This window comes from Geospiza fortis, unplaced genomic scaffold, assembly GCF_000277835.1.
Source record: "Geospiza fortis unplaced genomic scaffold, GeoFor_1.0 scaffold279, whole genome shotgun sequence".
Lineage (NCBI taxonomy): Eukaryota > Metazoa > Chordata > Aves > Passeriformes > Thraupidae > Geospiza > Geospiza fortis.
In genome coordinates, this window is record NW_005054352.1 from 2,893,682 (window position 1) to 2,907,988 (window position 14,307).

At 35.4% G+C, this 14,307-nt stretch overlaps 1 protein-coding gene across 1 annotated transcript in view; it reads right to left on the minus strand.

Moving 5' to 3' along the window:
• Positions 1-14,307, minus strand: part of MCTP1 (multiple C2 and transmembrane domain containing 1) — a 153,380-nt gene that overhangs the window by 88,034 nt on the left and 51,039 nt on the right. The window contains exons 10-14 of the mRNA XM_005423417.2: positions 9,881-9,983; positions 7,642-7,756; positions 7,289-7,390; positions 6,868-6,942; positions 5,180-5,299 (exon numbers count right to left, since the gene is read on the minus strand). Coding sequence (XP_005423474.1) covers positions 5,180-5,299; positions 6,868-6,942; positions 7,289-7,390; positions 7,642-7,756; positions 9,881-9,983 — 515 coding nt within the window. The remainder of the gene's footprint in view (positions 1-5,179; positions 5,300-6,867; positions 6,943-7,288; positions 7,391-7,641; positions 7,757-9,880; positions 9,984-14,307) is intronic.

Consider the following 14,307-nt stretch of genomic DNA (forward strand, 5'->3'; position numbering starts at 1 on the left):
CTGCAAATCTTTTGAGAATAGGCAGTTTTGACAGCAACAACAATTTTTGGAAAGGCTTTTTTGGGGAGTTAAGAAAAACTTTTCCGAATACCTAACCAGCACTTATTCAGATTTCAAATTCCAGACAAGAGATGGCAAGGAAAATCTGACAGTACGTTTCACCCAGGTTTAGCAAAAAAAATTATTTGAAAGTTGTATCCTCAGTAATAGTATCCACGATGGGAACATTTACAAGTTTTTTAATATATGTGAAATTCTGATTCTCTTACAATTACAGTGTCAAAAAATAAGGAAAATATGTAATAATTACGACAGATGCATTCCAACCCTTGATGGTATCATATCAAATCTCTCTGGAAACATAACATTTGTCTTTCTTCTTTGAGTGACATTGCTTCCAAAATACACAGTGGTGATTGTTTCCCTTTTTATTGAGGAAAAGCTCAGCAAATTGATGAAATTGCTTTTTGTCTCATATCCTTCTAGGAACCAGTTCTTTTAAATCCTGTTTCCTTTTCAATTAATTAATGTGACACCATCAGAACTAAAAAGCATACGTGCAAGAGAACTAACACTTAATCAAAAGCTAGGGATGCTATTATGTCATTTTCACACATGAATTCTGTAATGTTAGAAGACAAAGTGAAGGTGAGTTAGACCTGACAAATGACTTGGATGCAGGGAGAGTCATTTTATCAATATTTGAGAGGCTGAAAAAGAAAGAAAAGTATCTTCTCTGTGTGTATATGTACACATATAGAATGAATGAAAGGAATAAGAATAGGAACAGGAGAATGTGTTCATGAGAAGCTTTAATTTGAGGCTAACATGTATGTTCATCACATGAGGGCACTCTGCTTCCAAGTGAGAAACAAAATAAGTTTATTTTACGAGCAAAATAATGAGCTCATTGCTCAAGTAGGCAATTAATTACCTTACTGAAGCCATTTTGGGATACCAAACACTTTGAAGATTATATATTCCCTCACAGTCCACATTGAGTGTACTTCTAAGTAAAATACATGGTTCTCTTTAATTACTCAGTTATGAAAAATACTTTAAAGGCAAGGGGATATTTTTGATAATGCGCATCTTAAACTTTTCATTAAACTACCAAATTTAAATTTTAACTTTTTGTGCACTCTGACATTTTTGTCTGGCATTTTCATTAATTTTGCAACATACATAGCTGAAATGTTAACTGATCAATACTTTGTCTCTCTCCTGTAGCACTAGAGCAAAGCTCCCTACGGACCACAGAGCACTACAGAAATTAAATGTGTATCAAATGTTAATGTTAAACACAGCAGTACTTACTGTATAATGACTGCAATGGTTAAAAGAATTTCAAATGGGCAGATGGTAGCACAAATTATTTACAATCCCATTTCAAGATTAAAGTTTTTCCCATAAAATAATTCACAGGCTCACACTGAAGTGTCCTTTTACTGATAGCCCCATTGTCCAATTATTTTTCTGCTCATTACAGTATTGCTAGAGAATTAGAGAATTGCTAGTATCGGAAAAAAAGAATACACACCTTTTTGCCCTCATGTTGCACCCACTGACATCTATAACAACAGAAATGTCTGGTTAGGAAGCTGGTGGAAATTAGGCCAGACTTAGCGGACACTTCAGTGCCCACAGTGGATTAATCTGAAGAAAAAAGATCCACTTTTGCATACTTTACTAAAGTTCTTCCTCCTGAAACGTACCATATTAATTACCAAATAGTAATAAAAAAATTAACTGCTAAATACTGCAAAGGTCTGTTTTAAACAGAGAAAAAGATGTGATTTTATGTGAGCAAATGCTCTCTACATATTCTGTTTTTTCCCACGGTATTTAGGTTTTAAGAAGCATAAATGTAAGTACATAACACACTCTTTATCAGCCTAGACATGTGACATAATAAAGCTGTTCTGGAACTCAAATATTAACTTAATGTTGTTGCTATGTACCTCCTTTATTTTTCATGAAATAAATACAAAAAATCAGGAGAGAATATAGAATTTTCTAATTGCTCTAAGATAAAGCCAGATCAACCTATGGTTCATGAGCTATTAATTAATATCTTTAAGTACCTGAAAAATAATAGCTATTAATACATCACAGTTATATATATACACACATTTATACACATATATATATATACACATATACACACACATATGTATAAAATTTTTCTTCTGCTGTGAAGTACCAAAGCATAAAAAAAGGAAATGGAGTGAAAACTCTCAGTTATTCAAAAAAATCCCCAGTGAAGGTGATGAGCTTACGAAGTTTAGTGGAAACAGATAAAATAATGTTTAGTTGAGGAAATACATAATCTAGAACATTGAAAACGTAACTTGAAGCTTCTGTATGTCTATGAACAGCACAGGCAACACTGGTCACTGACCTGATGCCTTTGAACAGATTTTGGAAAGAATCATCCTAAATCTTCAATACAACATTTCTGTACCTAAAATGTCCCAAATAATGTAAAAGTTTGAGACAGATAAGCTCAGGAATATAAATAATCAGCAAGCCCTTTCAAAGAACATTGTTAGCCTTGTGACTAACAGTGTGACTCTCCAAGGAAAATGACTTTAAAAAGAAGTCATTTTCCTTGCAGTGAAGAGTGCAGAAGGCATATGAAGGTAACTGTAACTTGTTATAGTTAACTTATTAATCAAAGTTCTCTGTAGGTTTCCAAGAGAAGTTGTCCTTTCCTGATCAATCTTAGAATTTATATTTTTGGAAACTGAGCTATTCTGACAAAATTTTTTCACATATGGTCCCCCATATCCCCATCAGAAAGAAAAGTCACACAGCAAAAGAGTATCCATAATTGTAATGCCAAGAACATGGGGCACTGGGAGATACACAAAATCAACTCTTACATATGCAACCTACGTGAAATTACTGTAACTCTGTAACAGGATGCACACATCACAGAATATTTAAATCCAACAGAATAGAAGAAGTGGTTAGTTTAAAGCTTTACTTCTCATATGTTGCTTCTTAGTCTGGCTAAAGAGCTGAATAACCCCAGAACAGCCTGTTTCTCATCTCCTTTCTGGAACTGACATTTCAATGTGAGATTTTCTAGCCTCTAGAAGACAACTTCACAAGGAGATATAATTTGTATAATGGTGAAGAGAAAATGAAACATATATGTACATTTATTTTATACACTGTATTAAATTCAAATATAACCCTAGTGCAAGTATAATTCATCATAACACAAGCAAGTGGATCACTCTTGAGATTTCAACAGCCTATGAAAGTCTAGGAACCATCTAAACCCAAAGCTTATAATCATGATAAAAATTCACATATATTTGACTTGGCCAGCAAAGACTTCTTTTGCCTGACAGAGGAATGATTTGATCCTTGGAGAGGATAATATCAGGTCAAGAAGCACAGGATGCATTTTGGATGCAGAAGTGGAATGCATCTGTACAATCACAGCACTGATATAATCATAAAAATTTACCGCAACACATGCATAAGCAAAAAAATACTGTAAGAAAACCAAGAAAATCAGATTTTTTTATATATATGTCTCCCTATATAAATAGGTATGAAAAATATGAACATATCTATAAAATATAAGAAGGAAAATGTTTCTATTGCAATATGCTGTAACTATAATAATAACACATACTGATTATTGGCCTCACTATTTAAATTCTGTTTTACATACTACTACTACTACTACTTGCTATGACACTGATTTTTTTCTATGACCAGAAACAATTACCTTTTAACAGCAACACTACTACTTCCACAGCCACAGCAGTGTGCCATGAGAAAAAAAATAATTTGCCCAAAGAACAGGATGTCTTTCCATTTCCCTTCTTCCACTGGCAACAGTGTCCCATATCCATATTAAAATCTGACTTAGAGTGATGAATACTTACTAACTGAAGCAGTAATAGCAACATGAAACATTTGAGTTTTATGTTGAAACGTGCATTTTCCCATGAACTGTTAACTGAAATGATAGATCACCTTTCTATAGCAAACAGTAGCAAGCATATTTTGTCTTTCCACACAGTGCCATTACTACAGCCATTGGCAAAAGTACAACCCCTGGCTCTTTGAATAGAACATGTATCTCCTGTACTCCCAATGAACATGGCAACCAAGGGCTTAACAAGCAACACAGTAAAAACGGAGCCTGCCAGGAGAGACTTTCTGCAAAACAGCATGATTTAGTGACAGACCCAACTACCCCATTTTACTGCACAGCCAGCTACCAAAGCCTGGTTTGATTTCTTCAAATTTGAGGCACCCAACCTTCAGGCACCCAAGCAAAAAGTACTGTCACCAGATGATGTCTATAATTATTCAAAGTTATACCAAAACCCTTCCCTGTTCATAATCATAGTGGAGCGGCTACTAATCTCAGTCTCTCTCAGCCAATTAAAAAAACTTTGAAATTACAGAAAGTATGTCCATGCATACATTTCTATTCTGTAATGAAAAAATAATGGTTTTATTTGTAGCTCTTATGATTTTAAAAATAAAGAGGTATTTATCTGGGTAACACAATACAATCTACAACTGTGCTTGGAATTCTTAAAGTCTAACAGAAAAATAAGTCTAATACAAATGAAGATAATGTTCCCAAAGAAACAGCAATTTTGTTTAAATTGCTAAAAACAAATTCACTTAAAACCATTCACTAAAAATTTTGACCAGATCTTGCTGCCTAAAAGTTACTAATTTGTTTGCATTTATGGTTTTAAAGTTGGGTTTGTTTTATTTTGGTGGATTTTTGTTTCTAGGAACACTACCTTTGAATAATTAGTAATCAAAATACTTTGAGAGTCATTATTCAATATGCAAATAAAATTTAATGGATATCATTTGTGAGAAGCTTAAAATATATTATCCATAGCTCACTGACTCTATTTTGATTTGCATCACCTGCTTGCAACTTATAAAATCAATTACTTTTTAATATAAATATACAATTATAAATTTTAAAAATCACTCTATCTTGTTTGTGTGGCATTTTAAACTTAATTAACTTTTTAAAAAAGCTGAATAAACATGACTGATGATATAATCATAATGCAAACTTCTAAATAAATTAAAAAGAAACCACCAATCTACACAGTATTGTCTCTCAGTCCAGAGCACAAACACACTGGGATGATTAAAAATAGTATAAAGAAGATCATACCAAAAAAGCAGCTAGACTTCTTGGTGGAGAATCCCAGTCAAAACAACTGCTAATATAGCAGACAGCAGTAACGAGCGCCATGATACAATGCTTCATCCTGATGAAGTTCCTCAACAGTAGCTGTTAAAAAGATGAAAGATTGAAAATATTTCAAACCCCCAAAAAGTTTCAGGAGAGGTTCAAGCTAACAATACTGTCATTCTTAATTTGGCTGAAAGGCTGAGAAAATATTAATCTCTCTATCTCATAAACTGAGCAAGTTATTTTAAAATCTGAGACCTGGAAGAGAGAGAATTTGCTAATTGTATTAATTGGTATTTTTGAATTTAATTCTAGATGGTACAAAAATTGTTCATCATTCCAAAGCCACTTGCAAAATTTCACATATTATTTTATTAATTAGATTTCAGTTTCATTAAGCCTTTAACAAATGTTGGCCATTTTTAATAAAAAGATGCTTCAGGACACTAACCTTAAACCATGCAACACTACTGCTCTAATATAATTAAGATATCTGCACCATTTAACATTTTTAACAAATTTATCACTGTGATTTATTTTGAAAGCATTGTTTTAAGTATTTACCAAAGTAATCTACATACTTTCAAATTACATATATGTAAGACATAACAACTCTAGGTCTTCATTCAGGAAAATGTACTTAAATCCTCGAAAATGGCAACACTCCTCACCACAAAAAGTGGACAAACCAGTGAATGATGTGTGTACTGAGACACACAGAAAATGGTCACTCCTGCCATCTGCAAAAGTCACAATGCCATTTTCATTTATGAAAATAGGAAGAAGAATGAATCTTGAGTAAAAGGCTTTGTTGCTTCTTTCCTGGAATAGTAGTGCAAAATTCAGCCTTAGTAACTGCATTACTCAAAATTGCAAATAAAGAAATATTTTGCCTCTTGAAATGTTTTGTTTCATGAACTACATCACAAACTGATATAAAATCCATCCAACAGATAATCTAAACCATGTTTAAGAATGCAAGCTTTCAGAAACAAAGAAAGCAGTTCTGAGACCTTTGACTTTTCACTGAAAACAACAAAAATCTTGCTCCCATAGTCCAACAAATTCTCTCAATTTAAGATACAACATTTGTGGAACGAGAAAAAATGAGGCCACAGTAGTTCAAGTGCATAAAAATATGTGTGTTTAAATAATTTTTTACCAAAGCATTAAAACTGTGTGTAGCAAAAATATTCAGAGGAAAAAAAGAAAGAGTCAAGACATTTCCTGCTCCTGGGATTCCAAAGAATTTCAGTCTGCTATCACCTTTGATTCAAACCTTAGTGTAGTAACTTCCTTGAAATTTGGCTAAAAGAATGATGACTCTTTACCTTGCAACAAATGGAGAACTTTTGGGTCAAAGTTAACAGCAAAAATTTATGCAAGACTTATTTTACATGCACCTGTGCAATAATCTGATATGTGTGAAACCTGATGGTTTCAACTGTGTTCTTATTCATGTATTTCATGGAAATTAGGCAGCAATTTATAGAGGAGACACATTAAACCCATGTATTCCATTTCTGACTTCTCAACCTATCATATTCTTTTGTAAACAGGTAATGAAAATGTTATTCTTTACTCTCAGCAGTAGGATACCAGATATTTGAATGCGTACACTTGATATTAAGGATTTTAGAAGGGATTAGTGTTTCCTTACTCTTTACCTGTTTAGACAGTCTGTCTTCCTCTTCAATGTACTTCTGTTCTTTGGGCATTAAGGTTCGTATGCTGGCTTTCACCTATGCATTAAAATGCGTGTCAGTATTTCAAGTTTACTTGCTCCTCACTAGTTACACAAGCTTCAGTTCACAAAATTTGCCAAGTTTCAAAGTCATGGCTGCCAAGCTCAGGACATATAAGCATACACAGAGACAAGAGTTGCTGCTCTGTATACTAGCAGCAATACCAGCAGCAGCAGCAACAAAAAGAGTGGGTGTTCCAAGCAGTGGCAGAAGAGTATTCTGTAGTATACATCAAGGCTTAGAGAAAATGAGGAATGACAGAAATTCTCTACAAATCAGGAACAAAAGCTTTCATGAAACTGAACTCTTTAGCAGTACAAAAAAACCCAAAGTTAAGACTTACAGCATTAAAAATCACATCTATTTCAAGATAGATGACCCCCTTTGTTGGCCCTGTCAGCTGCTTGTTTTTCAAGACGTAGGCTTTCTGTTCACCATTTTGAATCTGCAGGAAAAGGACATGACAGCCGTCTGTCTTGCGGTCTCCGCTGAATACACCCCCCCGGTGACCCCTGACCCCCAGCTGCTGAAACTGACAGAGAACCCAAAACAACTGTGGCAAGTCTGACAAGTACCTGTTCATTACCAGGACCGAGTCTGTCAGGAAAAATTAACTATCATGGGATTCAACATGGCCGTGAATAGAGTATGTTAAAATTTTAGTGTTCTTATTACAGACCTTGGTTGAGAAATGACAGACTCAGAGCTGCAAAGCAATGGTATAGCAACTTTGCCTAGAAAGTCAGCACTTCGATCGCGGTCTTCGTCGTAAACTGTCACTTCAAGCACTGAGTGGATGTCCTTTATATTGCTACAAAGAGAGAAGTACACACGGAAGAAAGAAGTCACTTACACCAGTGAGTACCAAGGACAAAACTGTAAAAGGTTAACACAGATATCCATCTATTTTTCCAAGCCATGGAGGAGAACTGAGATTAAGTGAATGAGACATCTCTGCATATAACCAAAATGCTTTCTAAGGGCTGCAATGATTACTCTGTCTCTCTCTCTCTGCAAGGCTTTTTATGACCAAAATGCTTTCTAGGGACCAAAATGCTTTCTAATCACTCTTGCTCTCCGAAAGGCTTTTCCAGCACAAGTTTTCTGAAGGATGTTGCTTTAAATTTCCTGCCTGGGGTTTGCACTGCATGACCTGCAAGCAGCAGCACTGGGGGATTTACAGCCACCAGCAGAAGGACAGCGAGCTTTTAAAAGCTACGCTAAAACACCGCTACCCTTGTGGCAGTTCTTACTGCAAACACAATGAAACCTGTAGGTTTGTAAATGGAAATAATTACAATCTACAAGAATTTATCCTTGCACTAAGAACAGGTTCTTTGTTTCTGAAATTCTCGTTTAATTACAAATATACAACAAATCACAGCAAATAAAGAACAAATAATATGGAACAAAGCATCTCTCAGGTACAACTGAGGAAAAAAGACTGCAAGCTATTAAACACTCCATTGCCATGCACAGGATATGTCACTCTACATGTAAACTTTTGGGTGAAAAATTCATATTCCTTATTTGAATAAAAAAAATTATTTGAGAGAACTCATATTTGATTGAATGGCTGATCCAGGAAATACAAATTCAAGCAAAGTAGTTCAACTTCAGTAAAATATACTCCTCCAGATGAGGGATTGCTAGCCCAAAAATTAATTAAGAAATCTGAATATAAATGCAAATGTACATAGAAGAAAGGCCTTGAAAGCCTTTAGAGGTTTTCTATTCAATTTCTGATTAGTCTTTTGTCCTCTACAAATCTAGGCAATTCCTTGTGCACAGAACATTGGCAAGAAGTAGACGATGATTAGTTATTGGCTCTATTGGTAAATAATTAGAAATATATTAATGAAAAATTTAGCATGGTTTTGCAGATACAGAAATGAGAACTACTATAAAAAGCTGTTGAAAAGTACAACTACTGTGAGATTTGTTTCTTTTGCTCTGAATTAATTTCTGAGAGCTCATTGCAGGTCACAAAACCAATGCTAAATGTATGAATGATAAATCTAGAGGGGAAAACAAAAATTAAAATCAGACTGAGTTTTGACATTAAGGGCAAAATATAGCATTTTAATGTACGATAAAGTGAAGTAAGTGTACATAAAACTAAATCTACTGCTTTTGCAGAGGATTGTTGCTGATTTCAGCAGCAGTGATCAGTTTTTTCTACTCATTGGTGTCACATTACAGTCAGGTGGAGAGAAGGGAGAAGAAAAAAAAGGCAATTGAGCAAGGCAAACAACAAGGACATTTTATCTGTGGAAGACCTTTTTTCTATTTTGTCAAAGCCTTTAACTGTCTTCAAAATAACAAAAGGATAGAAGAACCAATCACATCACTCCTCAACCAATTGTTTTAGGCTGCATTTTTCACAACAGCTGACTTATACTAGTATGATACTAGATGGTATTGTGAGAAGGGCAGTTAGTAAATGGAGACAGGAAGAAAGTATTTAATCATAATTCAGAGAAATATTAATGCATGTGGAATTTCTAACTTTATGTACCTATCTAATGTTTTTTACAGTTAACAAGCATATTTTAATAAAGGTCATATTCACAGTATCTTTTTTTCCCCACTCAAAACTTCAGGAGCAAATCCATCACACTGGATTTGACCCATGAAACTCTTGCTGAACCTAACAGGAGTCTGGTGTGCATACCATTACTCATACATGCTTTCCAAGAAACAGTCCTGGCATTTTTATGTTTAAAATTATACCACTTTTGTATCTTTTTTCATGTTTTTAATCCTCAAAATGTATTTGAATGTTTTGTTAAGAAATATCAGTATGTCATCACTATTCTCCTTTAGAACTACCAGTAAGTATTTTTGTTCCTTCCCTCTCCAACACCCTCATCTCCAAAAAACTACCCCAAACCCATTGTCCATCCATTCCCCCCACCTAAATCCAAACACCTACAATGTGAAGATTTTGTTCCATTCTGGATTGAGGTTCCTGTAGACAGTATGTGTCAGCAGTCTGTCATTGTTCAATTCAACTACACAAAATGGGTCACTTTTACCTGTAAGAGAAAATTTAGAACTAAATTTATGAACTAAGAAAACACATGATGAGCAAGCTTTAAATAAAACAAGTTTAGGGGGTTGTTTCTTATTTTCTGAACTTCACTGTAATGGTCTGCACTATATTCAGGATATTCATAACACACTATTAATCTCCATAATCTATTAACATTCTTTGCTAAAAGAACAATTCTTTTGCTTAAAAAAAAGTGGGGTGAGGAGACAACGAAATCACCATACAGACTCTTCTGATGAAACACAGCATGTTCCTAGAAGTTGCCAAGCACCCTTGTGAGACAGCTAAGAGAACTTTACTTCAATGGTACCAATGATCCATTCACTTTAAAGAGAATATAATGAAAGTATTTTGATATGAAGGAAATGTGTTATTCTGTATTTGTAACAACACAGCACCTATGAAAATTATTCAAAGACTATTATGCTGTATTATGTGTCACACTGTACAAATCCTCTCCCCAAAATTAAAGAATCTTGATGAGAGCCTCATATAAAAGCCTAACACAAGACAAAGTGGGCAAGTACAATTAAAGAATGAGATGGTATGGGCTGGAATGATCGGCTGTAGTCTCAGCACAGCAGAAATACAAACATATTATTTTATTATACATTAAAGCACAAAAAAGTAGTTTTGGATATATTTATGAAGAGGTCCCTCAGCATGAAAGCCACCAAATGAGAAAGTATGAAGTTGCTGCTTTGAAAATGCATTATGTTGATAACTGAAGCATGATAATGGAAATAGATATGAAGGTATGGGTTTTTTTTTTCCTTTAAAGAAAAGCAATGGGCAAAGCAAGTGTGTGCATATGTGTGTGTGTGTGTGTGTGTGTGTGTGTGTCTGCGTGTGTGTGTGTGTGTGTGTCCTTAAATATTAAATAGGCAGCTTACAGGAAAAGACTGCAGGCAAGCAGTGCTTAGATACTAAGGAAAGTGCAAGAAAAATGATCAGAACTGCAAGTTTAGGAGTAGAACATGAAACTGACACTTACCCTTTTAAGGTTTTATTTTGGAAAGATGTTGTGGTTTAAGCCCACCAGGAAGTTAAACTGCTCCCCTTTTCCCCAGCCCCTCTTTCAGGTGAGTGAAACTAAAGGCAGAAATTACTGGTTGAGGTAACAACTTACTGGAAATGGCAATGAGATAAGAAAGCAAACAGTAACAGTGTATAAGAGGGTGATTACATGCAAAATGCTCCTGGAGTCTGACACAGTGCCTCCACACATGGTGTGCCACCCCACCATTCCCTACCCCATGTTTTTTCCCACAAGCCTAAGACAATGAAAGATAATGGCACACAAACTTTCCACACCTGCACTTTTTGTCCCCAAGACCAAGAAAACGAGAAAACCCAAAATGTTAGAAAAATCCTCCAGCTGGGATCAGCACCAACCCACCACTCCATTCGCTGCACACTCTCCCAGAAAGGGAGAAAATGGCTGGTGAACCTCTGCACTGCCCATTTTCATCCACCAGAATCCATGATCTCTTCATCTTGAAAGAGAGACTCCCTGACTCCCGCATACCAGCGATGATTTGAGTGTATAGAGTAACAGCCTAGACAAGCCCACATTGCTCCAGGCTCTACCCTCACACATCCTTGGCCTAAACCAGCACAAAAAGACAAGAAGAAAAGTAGACACCTGAATCTGATACAGAAGAACAGCTTGGTTGTCTGAAATAGGAGTGCTCCAAAGTGGGATGGGAGAAAGAAAAAGGTGGGATTGGTATCTTCAGCATTTCAGGGCAATCCTGAAATTACCTAGAAGGAGGGGTGGAGAGGTAGACCTAAGGAACAGCTATGATGGGAAGGACACTAATGAAAACATGAGGGCCATGGTGGGGAGACCTCTTTCAATAAAGAGGCAATAAAGGGAAGAAATCAAATTTTGGGCTAAATTATTTAACTCATATTTCAAATCATGTCAGTAATGATAACTGCTATAAATCTGTCGAAAAAGAAATATGCTATCCTGATTTTATATTTTTATTTTCTCTAATAACTTGAAGAAGTGATCTTTGCCTTTGGCACAGTAAAAGTGTACACATTATTTTCATGTAAATAGAAAGCTGAACAAATTGCTGCTTCCTGGACCCAGGGGAACTTTGTCTGACGTGAAGGAACACTTGAGCTGCATAGTACCACATAACTTGCTCTTCTCTTCAGACTTTCTTTGGACAGTAAACTGTTCAAAATATATTAAATGTTGGCATTGGCCCTCCATAACTAAATCTAGCATACTAGGCAATTGTGTTTCTCAATGACTTCATTAATTCTGTATTATTTTTTCATGCATTATTAGAAACCATAAACTGAGTAGCTACAGTAGCTACATTAGTGGGGTTACATTAATGATATTAGGAAAAGCACATAATTTGTTTCATACCTTATACAAATGGCAATGAAATCAATACTTAGACAAAGCTGCCCAGGGACCACAACTCCCAAACTGCAGTATTGATTTTGACTACACCAAGGGCTGATATGCATATTATGTGCATATTATTAACTTTAATGATAAAGAATAATTGTTTTAAACACATTGTGAATTATGGTTAATTGATGTTTACCTCCTCTAGAAAATCATATACTGCTGAATATTTCCCATTATCTTGAAAAATGATACAATTCATTAGTCAGCAGAAATGGATGTACCACACATCTCAAGATTCTTCTATTTCACAAGTCTAGAAGGTGATAGGAAATCTAAACCGTTTATATTATTTGATTTCTTTAGCTTTCAGTATTTGAAAAAGAAACATACAGAAGACAGTTAAAATAACAAGGCAGCACTGGCACAGCAGGTGGACTGCTATATCTTATTTTTTAAGGCATTATCAATTATATTTGCATATGGTGGTACAATGTGAGTTGAACTTATTAAACATATACAGACACAGTAAATTACATTGCAGCATATACATGCCTTTGTCTATTAACAAAGAGAGGGTATTTACTACATTTATTTCTCTTCTGTGCCTCTTGGCATGCACTTTTTCAATGACTCTTCTTACAGATTTACACGGATATCAATTAATAATATGTAGCATTAATTGCAGAGCTCCTCAGTCAAACCAAAGACAACTGGTTTTCAGAAAGGAAAAAATCCCTCACTTATAGTCAGCATTTCACACCTCCTTTCTCCCGTCATTTGAAAACGCTACAAGAACAAATTTGAATAGAGGCAATATCATGACATGGTTCAAGGGTAGGTTCAAATACCATGGCTGACAAAGAAAAGTTTCCCAGCTTTGAACATCTCTGCTAAGGAATGTTGGTTTTATCATATTTACTTGGTTACAAAGTTCCCACATGCACCTTCAGCTCTGCCTATGGGGATTTCTTACATATGCTGAAACACCCATAACCAAGCTGGGCCTCTGAAAAGCACCACTCATTGCTGACATGCTCAACATAAGGTATGTGCAACCATTGTTAAGATACTAACCCAAATTAGTGAACGTGATCCAGAAAGACAGAAAGAGCAACGCATGAAGACTTGGTGAAACTTGTATCTATCTGTCATCTTTCAAGTTTTCATTATTAGAAAGAGTAACTGCAATCTTAATTCTCACTGACAACCTTGGCAACCTGCTGCACTTCAAGAGTGTTCAAAATAATGGGATCATTCGCAATGAAAACCTTAAGAGAGCACTAAAATAGTAAAAAATGTACTTAGGTCTCCTTGGTCTCTAGGAGGACCCAAAAGATTCAACAACACTATATTCAAAACCAGTACCTTGAGCACAACATACTCTAACAAAGGCAGCCTCAGATAATTTCTGTCACTTAATGTGATTAGCTATTTCAAACATGAGATACAGAAATGGTTTTCCTTATTTTTTAGAAAAGAGCCACACATATTCAGAAGAGTGTCTGAAGAGTGTGTTCTTCCTCTAGCCCTTCTAAAAGTACACATAAAAATCTCTGATAAGTCTTGTGCTGCCTATGCTCAGTTGTATCATTCCATATTATATTATCATGAACATAACACCTTTCACTATAAACTAAACCACAACTGTTGTATACAACTGTATATAACATGTCATACATCAAGAAGTTCTACTAAATCCTCTGTATCTACTGAGGATCTTCCAGCTAGCAATCCCTGCTCTGTGCTCTTTGTAGGCCTCCAGCTACTACTCCAGTGATTTTAGAGACATTTAGCTATTGATCAGGCAGACATCCCCAGCAAACTTCTCAACACAATCCTAAGCATGTGGTCAGCACTGTACAAGAATAAGATGACCACCACCTGCCTAAGGCACACATTAAAAGCATGCTCCCAGCAGCACTAACACCAG